Source organism: Erpetoichthys calabaricus, chromosome 3, assembly GCF_900747795.2.
Source record: "Erpetoichthys calabaricus chromosome 3, fErpCal1.3, whole genome shotgun sequence".
Classification (NCBI taxonomy): domain Eukaryota; kingdom Metazoa; phylum Chordata; class Cladistia; order Polypteriformes; family Polypteridae; genus Erpetoichthys; species Erpetoichthys calabaricus.
Window position 1 is genome coordinate 187453081 of NC_041396.2, and position 13916 is coordinate 187466996.

Below are 13916 nucleotides of genomic sequence, written 5' to 3' on the forward strand. Positions count from 1 at the left end.
CGTATATTAAAAGGATGTTGCTACTTTGAAAGCTCAGCCAATGATAAACAAAAATCCAAAGAATTAAGAGGGGTTCCAAAACTTTTTCATATGACTGTAAATATGTCACTATATTTGAAATCACACTGCAATATGCATTACATTGACTATATACCATTAAAATGAAGGAGTTTTGTTATTTTTAAATAACTAGGAATTAAAATGAATTATCTAAAAATTAGCAAAAGTATCACTGATAAGGAAAGTTATGAACTCTCATATGTTAACCAAAAAATAATCTTTAAAATAACTTATTATTGCTTTATAATCTCAAAACTTGAATAGTATAAACTGTAAACTTAAATATCAGTATTAATTTTTTAAAAAAAAGCTATTTCTGAAGAAAAAAAATTGCAGTAATATTCTGCTAAGAAAACCCCTAGGTGATAAGAAAAACACTTGAAATATGATATCAAGCTGTATGATATGATGTACCTCTTGAACCTTTGTAGTGTCTGTGGTGTCTGATAATTTCACAGGTGTAGACCGCTGTGATCCTGTTCCTTCTTCCTCCTTGTCTGTGCCTGAGTCATCCTCAGAACTGCTTGAGACTGCTTCCTCTGTAGGAGGTGGGGGTGCACTTGCTGCTGTTTTACGCTGCAGAACTGCCTCCTCCTTGTTGCTTTTGTTGCTGGAAAGTGAAAAAATGATCATTTTTATGCTTAAAGTACATATCCATTTTCATTATCTGCACTTTGAAATACAATACTTCAATCATGGAATACTATTTGCCACATTATTAAAATGAACTGTTCACTAAGGAAAATATCTTAGAAAACAATGTAAACCATCTAATTATCTTAACATTAAAAGTTTGTTTCTTTTCAAAAATCATCAGAAGGAAGTAAAGCACAGTGAGCTTACTGAAACCCAGTTAGACTTAAAATTAAATATATATTGTAAGTTAATGGACGCTTGGTGGCGCTATTGCCCCGTGAAACCCAACAGACAGATGCAGACACTGGTTTAAAAGCACCCAGAAGTATTTTAATATTCTTCAATAAAGTGCCCAAAAGCACCTCCACCACCATAAACAATAAATAAATAATTAATTAATCACAAATAACCAATCCTCCATTTCCAGCTGCTCCATCACACTCCCTCCCAACTCCGGCTCAGCTTGCTGGGTTTCAACCAGTCCTTTAAATAGTACTTGACCCGGAAGTGCTCCTGTTCTTCTGTCCATGTGATTCCATAGCACTTCCAGGTCAGACGAAGACTTGTGTTTTTCTTCAGCCTGGAAGTACTTCTGTTTCTCCATCCTCGTGACTGGGGAGTACTTCCGGGCTACCGGGAAAATAGAAATCCTCGCGTCTCCCTGCAGTGTCCCACGATGGCACCCACGACACCCAGCAGGGCTGTGAAGCCGAACTCCATCTTCCATGGTGCCTTGCGGGAATCCGGGGCACCTCCATGCTGCAGGGAAGACGCCATCTAGCGTCTTGGATGTGTCGGCTGGGATAAGCTGCCGGCCGTCTATCACAATATATATACAGTACTGTGCAAACGTTTTAGGCAGGTGTGAAAAAAATGCTGTAAACAAAGAATGCTTTCAAAAATGGAAGTGTTAATCATTTATTTTCATCAATCAACAAAATGCAGTGAATGAACAAAAGAGAAATCTAAATCAAATCAATATTTGGTGTGACCACCCTTTGCCTTCAAAACAGCATCAATTCTTCTAGGCACACTTGCACACAGTTTTTGAAGGAACTTGGCTGGTAGGTTGTTCCAAACATCTTGGAGAACTAACCATAGATCTTCTGTGGATGTAGGCTTCCTCATATCCTTCTGTCTCTTCATGTAATCCCAGACACACTTGATGATGTTGAGATCAGGGCTCTGTGGGGGCCATACCATCACTTCCAGGACTTCTTGTTCTTCTTTACGCTGAAGATAGTTCTTAATGACTTTAGCTGTATGTTTGGGGTCGTTGTCCTGCTGCAGAATAAATTTGGGGCCAATCATACGCCTCCCTGATGGTATTGCATGATGGATAAGTATCTGCCTGTATTTCTCAGCATTGTGAGCACCATTAATCCTGACCAAATCTCCAACTCCATTTGCAGAAATGCAGCCCCAAACATTCAAGGAACCTCCACCATGCTTCACTGTTGCCTGCAGACACTCATTAATGTACCGCTCTCCAGCCCTTCCACGAACAAACTGCCTTCCGCTACAGCCAAATATTTAAAATTTTGATTCATCAGTCCAGAGCACCTGCTGCCATTTTTCTGCACCCCAGTTCCTAGGTTTTCGTGCATACTTGAGTCGCTTGGCCTTGTTTCCACGTCGGAGGTATGGCTTTTTGGCTGCAACTCTTCCATGAAGACCACTTCTGGCCAGACTTCTACGGACAGTAGATGGGTGTACCTGGGTCCCACTGGTTTCTGCCAGTTCTGAGCTGATGGCACTGCTGGACATCTTCCGATTTTGAAGGGTAATAAGTTTGATGTGTCTTTCATCTGCTGCACTGTTTCCTTGGCCGACCACTGCGTTTACGATCCTCAACGTTGCCCGTTTCTTTGTGCTTCTTCAAAAGAGCTTGAACAGCACATCTTGAAACCCCAGTCTGCTTTGAAATCTTTGTCTGGGAGAGACGTTGCTGATGCAGCATAACTACTTTGTGTCTTGTTGCTGTGCTCAATCTTGCCATGACATGAAACTGTCTTCCACAACCTCACCTTGGTAGCAGAGTTTGGCTGTTCCTCACCTAGTTTTAAGCTTCCTACACAGCTGTTTCTGTTTCAGTTAATGACTGTGTTTCAAACTACGTGCGACATTGATGATCATTAGCACCTGTTTGGTATAATTGGTTGATCATACACCTGACTATAATCCTACAAAATCCCTGACTTTGTGCAAGTGTACCTATAAGAATTGATGCTGGTTTGAAGGCAAAAGGTAGTAACACCAAATATTGATTTGATTTAGATTTTTCTTTTGTTCGCTCACTTTGCATTTTGTAAATTGATAACAATAAACAATCTTTATATTTCTGAAAGCATTCTTTGTTTACAGCATTATTTCACACCTGCCTAAAACTTTTGCACAGTACTGTATATAATATATATAAAATCTTATTTTTTAGATAACAAAAAAGCAAGATTTAATGTAATGTAAAGTCTCATTCTAATACAAGCGTTAGGAAAAGAAGCAATCTCAAGATATTTTGTTTTTGCAATGTTTGGAATATTTAATTTTTATGATTTTTTTTTAAATTACAATTCAGAAAATAAACCAAAAGGAAAAGTTTAAAATCAAAAGTAACAAAGTGGAATATAACCTTGCTAACATTTACCAGAATCTTTCCTTCAGGTCATGACTGGAAAATGACTGTTGACTTGGGAAGACAACTGCAGTGTCCAACTACACATTGTAATGACTACCCTCAGACCAGATCCAGTTCTATAGTCAGACTCCACAAAACATACTATTCTAGTACAGCATGAAACAGTGCCTCACGAGGTACACCTTGACGAAAACTTTTCACATATAAAGGGCTAATCATACAGTGCAGGTAGTCTGAATGGAGGGCAAGGTACTTGTCTGTTAAAGTTGGATGAAGGAGGTTCACAGCACATTCACAATCACTAGCTTGAGACCTCATCACATTGCCATTGAATAAGTGTTTTTTTGCTTTGTGCCCTCCCCCACCATAACCTATCATCTAAGTGAGAGAAGCGATAGCTTAAGATTCGTCAAAACTTTGATTTCCGATTTTCGACAGATCTCAAAGTTTTAGGGTTAGATTACAAAAACATCAAAAACTCAGTGATGGGTGTGTGTCTGTCTGTCACAGTTTCTTGAGGATGGTCTACAGCTAAAACGGCTGGATGGAAAAATACCAAACTCTAAACTTAAACCTATTATGAGATGGTAATCAGCTGATTAGTTGTTAAGCCAAATCATGCAAGAGAAAGAGGCACTCTAGAAGAACCCTCAAATACAGTAATTCTGCAATTAATTATGAATTCTTCTCATTGATTGCTATCGTAATGATCTATTTTATGATCAGAAAGATCTGCATCACAGCGGTAAATAATTATTGAAATGTTATAGAATAGTTCGGGAAATTTGGTTCTAAGGGTGCAAAACATGCTGACACTCACATATGAATTTTAGTTTTAAGGTATTTTTTACTTTTAGTTTATTTTTTGTTCTTTGTTTTACGGTTTCTAGTATTATCAAAAATGTAAGAATAAAATAGGTAATATGCTATAATGATGTATGTAATTTTTTACTTTAACAGGTAATACATTTAAACAACTGGTTATTAAATTTAAAAAATGCTTTCATTTTTATTTTTGAGATTCCTTTTGCAAGCAGTAGGATCACCACACACATACCGTCTTATTTTATGTTAATCTTTCATATTTGCTGACACTGACAATGTCATCTATTCATTCGCAAACTTGGAAAGTGCATTTTCTTAAAGAAATTCTTACTTAGGTTATTTTTAACTATTGAAGTTACTACTTCAACTGTCTTAATAACAGTAATAATAGAAACAGAAATGCAAGTTTTCCATGTATAAAGTGTATTTTATGTACTAGCATAATCACAGGTCATTCTCTTAATAATCAACATGCGAAACCTGGAGAGCTTTCTATGACCCTCAACTGGGTGAATTAAACTTAACAACACATGCAGGAATAAACACATTTTAGCAATTAAGAATGCTTAATGACACACTTCAAATATCCAGTTATAAAACAATTTCTGCCATTATGCAAACTCAAGTGAATGTACACATGGGTAGAACATGCAAACTCTATACAGGCCCCTCTTCAAATTTGAGAGCCTCTCGAACCTGACACCATCGATAGTCATGATTGGGATGAGCAATACAAATAAGAACACCACATGAATCAAGATGAAGGTGCAAAAGTGTTCAGTGCTTTTATTAAAAACAATCCAAACAAGTGTTCAAAAGTGCAGTGCGTAAAAATATTCAATAAATAAATAATTCAATAAAAACAGGTGCAAAACATGGAGGTGAAAATCAAAACAAATCTTAATTAAAACAAGGTTAAAATCCATTGGCCTTCTTCTTCTTCTAATACTGGCAGCTCCTCTGCTTATCCCGTGCAGGCCTTGCAACAGACAAGTCGCCTTACCGACAGAATATATAGCATTTCAAGATACATGGATCAAAAGATGTAAAAGTAGTGCTTATTTTTACCTAATTCATTTTATCTATACTTAAGGGGTTCTCTTACTTTTTCAAAACCTCTTTAGTGCTCCATTTTTGCCTTAGTACTTTAAGCATGTGCTAATATGTGCTTATTTCGCTTTTTAATCCAGAGCTATCTTGTTTTCTTTAACACTATGAGATAAAGCATTAAACACCCAGTGTCAGGTAAACTCATTATTTACAAATGGAAAGGACTGGGAGTAGGACAAAAAGAATGTAAAACAAGTACTGTAATTATAATTCTGTTCTTTAAACAGAAAAACAAAAGTATTGAAAAAAGATTATTTTGCATTTTTGTAGCTAATTGTATTTTTCAAATGGATCAAGACATGCCATAACAAATTTATTAATAATTAAGGCAATAGACTGCGTGTGACATTTATTTATTTAGACAGCAATTTGACATTGATTTCAGAGCTTTCTAGGAAAAGTATTCCTGCGATGCTGTGTATAGGTGACTGACCGACCAACCATGTAACTGAATGGAAGGATGCAAAATGACGTAGTGTATAATGTTCTAATAAACCAATCATTTCACAGTGTTACGAACTGCAAAATGTGTACAGGTCTTTGCATAAAATACATCGTTAAACATTCGCTACTCGTAAATGTGCCAAGAAATGACCACTGAAGATGATTTGTGATGATTTGCTTCCAACATCCATCTCCTCAAAGTTGTACAGGCTGCAGCAACAGGTACTTGTATAACTGAGGCAACTAACAAACTCATACCACAAAGAAGGAAAACTGAAATAGAAAAAATATAGCAAATACAAAAGAATGATTACGTGCTAATCTCATTAAAGTCCATTAAACATTCTGGTGATCTGCCCTCCTTAACCTAATAAAGTAAAAGGACAGCCTTAATAAATTGTGCAAATAAATAACAAATTTCATTAACAGGTATAAAGAGGGCACACTGGCCTCCCAGGACCGGAGTTTCCTCTTAACTGACAGCTCCATCAATAGCATCCTTTTCCCAATACAGTAGACCCCCGCGAAGTTGCGGTTCAGAGTTCGCAGTCATTCAGGGGTTTTTCCTTAGAACTTATCTAATAATTGTTAGCAGAAACCACAAATATCCTCCACAATTTTAATGGCTTTTTTCAAGGCAATACTGTACTGTAGAGAGAACAGGAAGCAACTGTAGAGGAAATGCGGCTTGGGATGGTGAAAGTAGCCAATAGAATTTGAAACTGCAACTCCCAGCAGCCCCTGCAGTGGCTCTGATTGGTCTTCTGCTGAGGGTACTGGGGTTGTCGGGGTCAAAGGATGTCAGCGTGGCTTTTAAAAAGGGGGCCAGTGACCAAGAGCCAAAAAAAAAAGTTTTTGTAATTTGTGTTTCAAGTTCCTGTCTCTCTGCCTGCCATCTGTTGGGTTACCTGTACTTATTCGTTTTGTCCTGGATCATTTCATGTTTGGCCTGGATTATCTGCTGTCTGCCTGTGTACATGAGGACTGTAAGTGGATTCATGGCCATCCTGCAAAGAAAGAAGCGCTCCTGAACCCGTCTTCACCATTTCAGGAACTGGCAGTAGGACTACCTTTACATTCCCATTCAAAGTGCGGATCTCTGGACTATCTATTTTCATCATTACATTTCATCCATTGCCGTTTTTCATGAACGTTTTTCATGATTTACTGTGTGTGTTTTGTTGGTGCTTTGTTGTATTTAATGTGTAATCACTGTAAGGGGAACAGGGGTGGTATCGTTGTTTTTATTACATTCTTTATTTGCTGTTTGATTACTGGTTTGCTTTGTTTTTGTCTCTATTTATGTGTGCGTGTGGGTCGGGCCAAGGCTGGGTACGTCCCTGGAATCTCCCCCATAAAAATAAATAAATCACCGTCTTCTCGACGGTGTGAATCTTAGCGGCATCGAACCGCTACAGCGTTATTCATTTCTCCTTGCTTCTGATTGACTGTGATGCATCTCCAGCTGAGTGTTCTTGTGTTTTCCGTTTTGTTCCTCTTAACCCTTAAACCGCCACAAGTTGTTTCCCAGTGTGATTTGCGAGCAAGCAGGAGCTAATCAGGCAGTGCCGTACATTCATTGCGCAGCCAGCTCATGACCACTGCCAGCCCCTTGTGAGCGGGGGGCTGAACAAACCCCTAGAAGACACGGAAGCTCCTCAAAAAATCCCTCTTAAAAAACGCTGATAGACTACTTTCAAATTGCTCCCTTACTTGCTGGGCTTACTTGCGGCTGCTCTGTTGCGTGATATGCTTCTCACGAGTCACTACACATACTTAAAAGCCTGAACAGCACCTGTCCTTTTTGGCGGAATGCTTAGTTTCTCTCTCCTCCTCCAGACATCCTCTGCTCCTGTTGCGGGTCCCACTCCCGTTGTGCTCCCCTATGATGTTTGCCTATTCTTTTAATCGATAACTAACTGCATACTGAGCTCGTTTTACTTCTGAAAGAGACATGTTTGCTTGAAGTGTTTGAATAAAGTTACTGTCTCTACAATCTCCTGTGTTTCTGTGCAATTCTGTGACCCAAGCGTGACACCCTGCAGTCTCACTGTCTCTGGGATTGAGCCGTTGCACTAGCCTGCCAGCGTCAGCGTTTACCTTTGTGTGCTTGTGTGCTGCCAGTTCAAGAGCAGTTGCCTCAGTGATTTACTTAATTTCATCCATGGCGTCAGTTGCATCTTGTACATATTGTTCCAGTAGTTTTTTTTTTTTTTTTTAAATAGTTTTTACAGTTCATTATCAGTGTGTACAATGATCAGTGTTGCAGTAATTGTGATGCTCTTTGCATGAAAAAAAAATATGTTCTATTAAAATTTCATATTTTCTTTGTGAATTGTGACATTTAATTAAAGTGCAGCAAAAAAGTATTTGGCATCCAGGGATGCATTAACCCCCAAGTATGTGGCAGTTTAAGGGTTAAAGCCCCAAGATGCCACCGAAACGACCTGCACCTTCTAAGGCTTCTGGAAATGAAAACACACTTGCATGAATTACAGTACTGTACATATAGCGGTAACATTGGTATTTTACATTCTAGCACTGTGAGAGACATAGCAGTACAGTATACAGGTTTACCTTTACAATCTTTTTTTTAGGTAATGTATTAAGCTGGCGGATTGGGCTACTGTTGGCCGAAGAAGGAGACGAAGAGGGGGGAGATGTGTCCGGAGGCAGTAGGAGAGGAGGAAAGTAAAGAGAGTGGAACTGAGGGTAGGAACTTTGAATGTTGGCAGTATGACTGGTAAGGGGAAAAAGTTAGCAGATATGATGGAGAGAAGGAAGGTTGATATATTATGCGTGCAAGAGACTAAATGGAAGGGGAGTAAGGCCAGGTGGATTGGAGGTGGATTCAAATTGTTCTATCATGGTGTGAATGGGAGGAGAAATGGGGTATGAGTTATTCTGAAGGAACAGTATGTCAAGAGTGTTTTGGAAGTGAAAAGAGTGTCAGGCAGAATAATGATTATGAAGCTGGAAATTGGAGGTGTGATGATGTGAGTGTGCAATGGGTGAGAAAGATTTTTGTAGTGAGTTGAATGAAGTGATGAACAGTGTACCCAAGGGACAGAAAGTGGTGATTGAAGCAGATTTTAATGGGCATGTTGGTGAAGGGATCGGTGGAGACAAGGAGGTTATGGGTACATATGGTGTCAAGGAGAGGAATGAAGAAGGTCAGAGGATAGTGGATTTTGCCAAAAGGATGGACATGGCTGTGGTGAATACGTATTTTAAGAAGAGGGAGGAACATAGGGCTACGTACAAGAGTGGAGGAAGATGCACACAGGTAGATTACATCCTATGCAGAAGAGTTGATCTGAAGGAGATTGAAGACTGCAAAGTGGTGGCAGGGGAAAGTGTAGTTAAGCAGCAGAGGATGGTGGTTTTTAGGATGACGTTGGAGATTAAGAAGAGGAAGAGAGTGACGGCAGAGCCAAGGATCAAATGGTGGAAGTTGAAAAAGGAAGACTACAAGGTTGAGTTTACGGAGGAGGTAAGACAGGCACTGGGTGGCAGTGAAGAGTTACCAGACAGATGGGAAACTACAAAAGATGTAGTAAGGGTGACAGCAAGAAGGATGCTTGGCGTGACATCTGGAAAGAGGAAGGAGGAAAAGGAAACCTGGTGGTGGAATGAGGAAATACAGGAGAGTATACAGAGGAAGAGGATGGTAATAAAGAAGTGGGATAGTCAGACAGATGTATAAAGAAGACAAGAGTACAAGGAGATAAGGTGCAAGGTGAAGAGAGAAGTGGCGAATGCTAAAGAAAAGGCGTATGATGAGTTGTATGAGAAGTTGGACACTAAGGAGGGAGAAAAGAACCTGTACCGATTGGCTAGACAGAGGGACCGAGCTGGGAAAGATGTGCAGCAGGTTAGGTTGATAAAGGATAAAGATGGAAACGTACTCACAAGCGAGGAGAGTGTGGTGAGCAGATGGAAAGAGTACTTTGAGAGGGTGATGAATGAAAAGAACAAGAGATAGAAGAGGTTGGATGATGTGGAGATAGTGAAATAGTAAGGACAGGTATGAAGAGGATGAAAAATGGAAAGGCCGTTGGTCCAGACTACAAACATATGAAAGCATGGAGGTGTTTAGGAGAGATGGCAGTGGAGTTTTTAACCAGATTATCTAATAGAATCTTGGAAAGTGAGAGGATGCCTGCGGAGTGGAGAAGAGTTCTGGTGCCGATATTTAAGAATAAGGGGGATGTGCAGGACTGCAGTAACTACAGGGGAATACAATTGATGAGCCACAGCATGAAGTTATGGGAAAGAGGAGTGGAAGCTGGGTTAAGAAGAGAGGTGATGATTAGTGAGCAGCAGTATGGTTTCATGCCAAGAAAGAGCACCACAGATGCGATGTTTGCTCTGAGGATGTTGATGGAGAAGTTTAGAGAACGCCAGAAGGAGTTGCATTGCATCTTTGTGGACCGGGAGAAAGCATATGACAGGGTGCCTCGAGAGGAGCTGTGGTATTGTATGAGGAAGTCAGGAGTGGCAGAGGAGTACGTAAGAGTTGTACAGGATATGACAGTGGTGAGGTCTGCGGTAGGAGTGATGGATGCATTCAAGTTGGAGGTGGGATTACATCAGGGATCGACTCTGAGCCCTTTCTTATTTGCAATAGTGATGGATAGGTTGACAGATGAGATTAGACAGCAGACCCCGTTGACTATGATGTTTGCTGATGACATTGTGATCTGTAGCAATATTAGGGAGCAGGTTGAGGAGTCCCTGTGGTGTTTGCAGGTGACATTGTGATCTGTAGTGAAAGTAGGGAGGAGACCCTGGAGAGGTGGAGATATGCTGTAGAGGGGTGAAAAATGAAGGTCAGTAGGAACAAGACAGAATACATGTGTGCAAATGAGAGGGAGGTCAGTGGAATGGTGAGGATGCAGGGAGTAGAGTTGGCGAGGGTGGATGAGTTTAAATACTTGGGATCAGCAGTACAGAGTAATGGGGATTGTGGAAGAGAGATGAAAAAGAGAGTGCAGGCAGGGTGGAATGGGTGGAGAAGAGTGTCAGGAGTAATTTGTGACAGACGGGTATCAGCAAGAGTGAAAGGGAAGGTCTACAGGACGGTAGTTAGACCAGCTATGTTATATGGGTTGGAGACAGTGGCACTGACCAGAAAGCAGGAGACAGAGCTGGAGGTAGCAGAGTTAAAGATGTTAAGATTTGCACTGGGTGTGACGAGGATGGATAGGATTAGAAATGAGTACATTAGAGGGTCAGCTCAAGTTGGATGGCTGGGAGACAAAGTCAGAGAGGCGAGATTGTGTTGGTTTGGACATGTGCAGAGGAGAGATGCTGGGTATATTGGGAGAAGGATGCTAAGGATAGAGCTGCCAGGGAAGAGGAAAAAAGAGGAAGGCCTAAGCGAAGGTTTATGAATGTGGTGAGAGAGGACATGCAGGTGATGGGTGTAACAGAGCAAGATGCAGAGGACAGAAAGATATGGAAGAAGATGATCCACTGTGGCAACCCCTAACGGGAGCAGCCGAAAGAAGAAGAAGAAGAAGATTAAGCTGAGTTTGCCACTGTGGCAACCCCTAACGGGAGCAGCCGAAAGAAGAAGAATAAAAAGAAGAAGAAGAAGAAAAAGATTAAGCGGAGTTTGAAATTAAAGTGTTTTGGGGGCATATTTAGGGTTTAAACTATAAAAATAGGCATTTTTTTAACCACATCCAAAATTTGCGGTTTTCACAATTCACGGGTGCTCTCGGAACGTAACCCCCGTTAATTTTGGGGGTGTACTGTATATCAAGCATCTCTCCTCTACACATGTCCAAATCAATACAATCTCGCCTCTCTATGTCTCCAAACCATCCAACCTGAGCTGACCCTCTAATGTACTCATTTCTAATCCTGTCCATCCTCATTACACCCAATGCAAATCTTAACATCTTCAACTCTGCCACCTCCAGCTCTATCACCTGTTTTTTGGTCAGTGCCACCGTCTCCAACCCATATAACATAGCTGGTCTCACTACCATCCTCTAGACCTTCCCTTTCACTCTAAGTGATACCCGTGTGTCACAAATCATTCCTGAACACTCTTCTGACCCCCCACCCCTCTGTGCCTGCACTGTCTTCTTCATCTCCCTGTTACTCTGTACTGTTGATCTCAGATATTTAAACTCATCCACCTTCATCAACTCTACTCCCTGCATCCTCACCACTCCTCTGATCTACCTTTCATTTACACACATGTATTCTGTCTTGTTCCTACTTACCTTCATTTTTCACCCCTCTACAGCATATCTCCACCTCTCCAGGGTCTCCTCCCTACTTTCACTACAGATCACAATGTCACCTGCAAACACCACAGGGACTCCTGTCTAATCTCATTTGTCAACCTGTCCAACACCATTGCAAATAAGAAATGGCTCAGAGCCGATCCCATCTCCACCTTGAATACATCTGTCACTCCCACAGCAGACCTCACCACTGTCACACTTCCCTCGTACATACCTGTACAACTCTTACCTACTACCACAACTCCTGTCTAGGCATCCTGTCATATGCTTTCTTTAGGTCCTGACATGAAACCATACTGCTGATTGCTGATAATCATCTCCCTTCTCAACCTAGCTTCCACTACTCTTTCCCATTACTTTATGTTGTGGCACATCAATTTTATCCATCTGTAATTACTACAGCTCTGCACATCCCCTTTATTCTTAAAAATTGGTGCCAGTACACTCTCCACTCCTGAGGCATCCTCTCACTTTCCAAGATTACATTAAACAGTCTGGTTGAAAACTCCACTGTCGTCTCTCTTAAACACATCCTCCTTGCTAATCCATTGCACTTCCTGATTTACTATCTCCACATCATCCAACCTTCTCTTTCTCATTCTCTTTCATCAGCCTCTCAAAGTACTCTTTCCATCTGTTCAACATACTCTCCTCGCTTGCGAGTACATTCCCATTTTTATCCTTTATCACCCTAACCTGCTGCTCATCTTTTCCAGCTCAGTCCCTCTGTTTAGCCAATCAGTACAGGTCCTTTTATCAATCCTTAGTGTCCAGGGTCTCATACAGTTCATCATACACCCTTTCTTTAGCCTTCGCCACCTCTCTCTTCACCTTATGCCTTATCTCCTTGTACTCTTGTCTACTTTCTGCATCTCTCAAACTATCCCACTTCTTCTTCAGCAACCTCTTCCTCTCTATACTCTCCTGTACTTCCCCATTCCATCACCAGGTTTCTTGGTCCTCCTTCCTCTGTCCAGATGTCACACCAAGTACCCTTCTAGATGTCTCCCTTAACACTTGTTCTGTAGTTGCCCAGCTATCTGGTATCACTTCACTGCCACCCAGTGCCTGTCTTACCTCCACCCTGAACTCAACCTTGCTGTCTTCCTTTTTAAACTTCCACTATTTTATCCTGTCTATAATACACGTTACTAAATAGGACATGGACTTTTTCCATTTAAAACATTACAGACTATATACTAGGAATTCTTCCATTTTATCGCTTTTATAACTCATTTTTCTTTTACTACTTGTAAAGCATTTTCAGGAATACAGTCATGCTCCTTCTTATGGCTCCTTTTGGGACTGAGCATTTGGCCATATGTCGGTCACAAAGTGTACAGGTCATTGCAATTGAGTCTCTTCGCGTCTGTTGTAGGTTAATGATACACAAACTTTAATTGCCGAAACAGATTAGCACAAGCCATACTTCCATGTCTCAGTGTCCACTCACTGGGCTTGTGTAAGGCAGTGTTTCTCCACCACCGGATCATGCTGCCAATGGGGAGCAGATTTCTGTCATTGGTTCGTGAGTGGGTCAATTAAGACAGTGTTTTTCAACCACTCGGTTGTGACCCAGGTTGCCACTGATGGGTCAGGAAATCAATTGGTGGTTTGCAAGTAGGCTCCAATGGGTCACTGCAGGATGTTATTGGGAGAGCCTGAAACTAGACTTCATTAAGGTCCTGTATTCATCATGGGTCAGGAAACCTGCTTGATAAATAAAAGATTACATTCACCCGGGCAACTATCTCTTTCAGTTATTACCATTGAGGAAACGTTACCAATCACTGAAGGCAAGAAATATTAAACATATAAAGAGTTTCTTTCCTACTACGGTCCTTGTGGTTAAATACAGTCTCTGATTCATCTGTCTTTTCCTGATTTCTAAACTCCTCTATCCAACATAAATTATGTTTATTTTGGGTTTATTCTATTTTTTT

General features: G+C 40.7%; 1 protein-coding gene across 1 annotated transcript in view; it reads right to left on the bottom strand.

Annotated features, from left to right (window-relative positions):
• fig4a (FIG4 phosphoinositide 5-phosphatase a) overlaps positions 1-13916 on the bottom strand; it is a 280104-nt gene that overhangs the window by 94031 nt on the left and 172157 nt on the right. The window contains exon 21 of the mRNA XM_028791311.2: positions 475-670. Coding sequence (XP_028647144.2) covers positions 475-670 — 196 coding nt within the window. The remainder of the gene's footprint in view (positions 1-474; positions 671-13916) is intronic.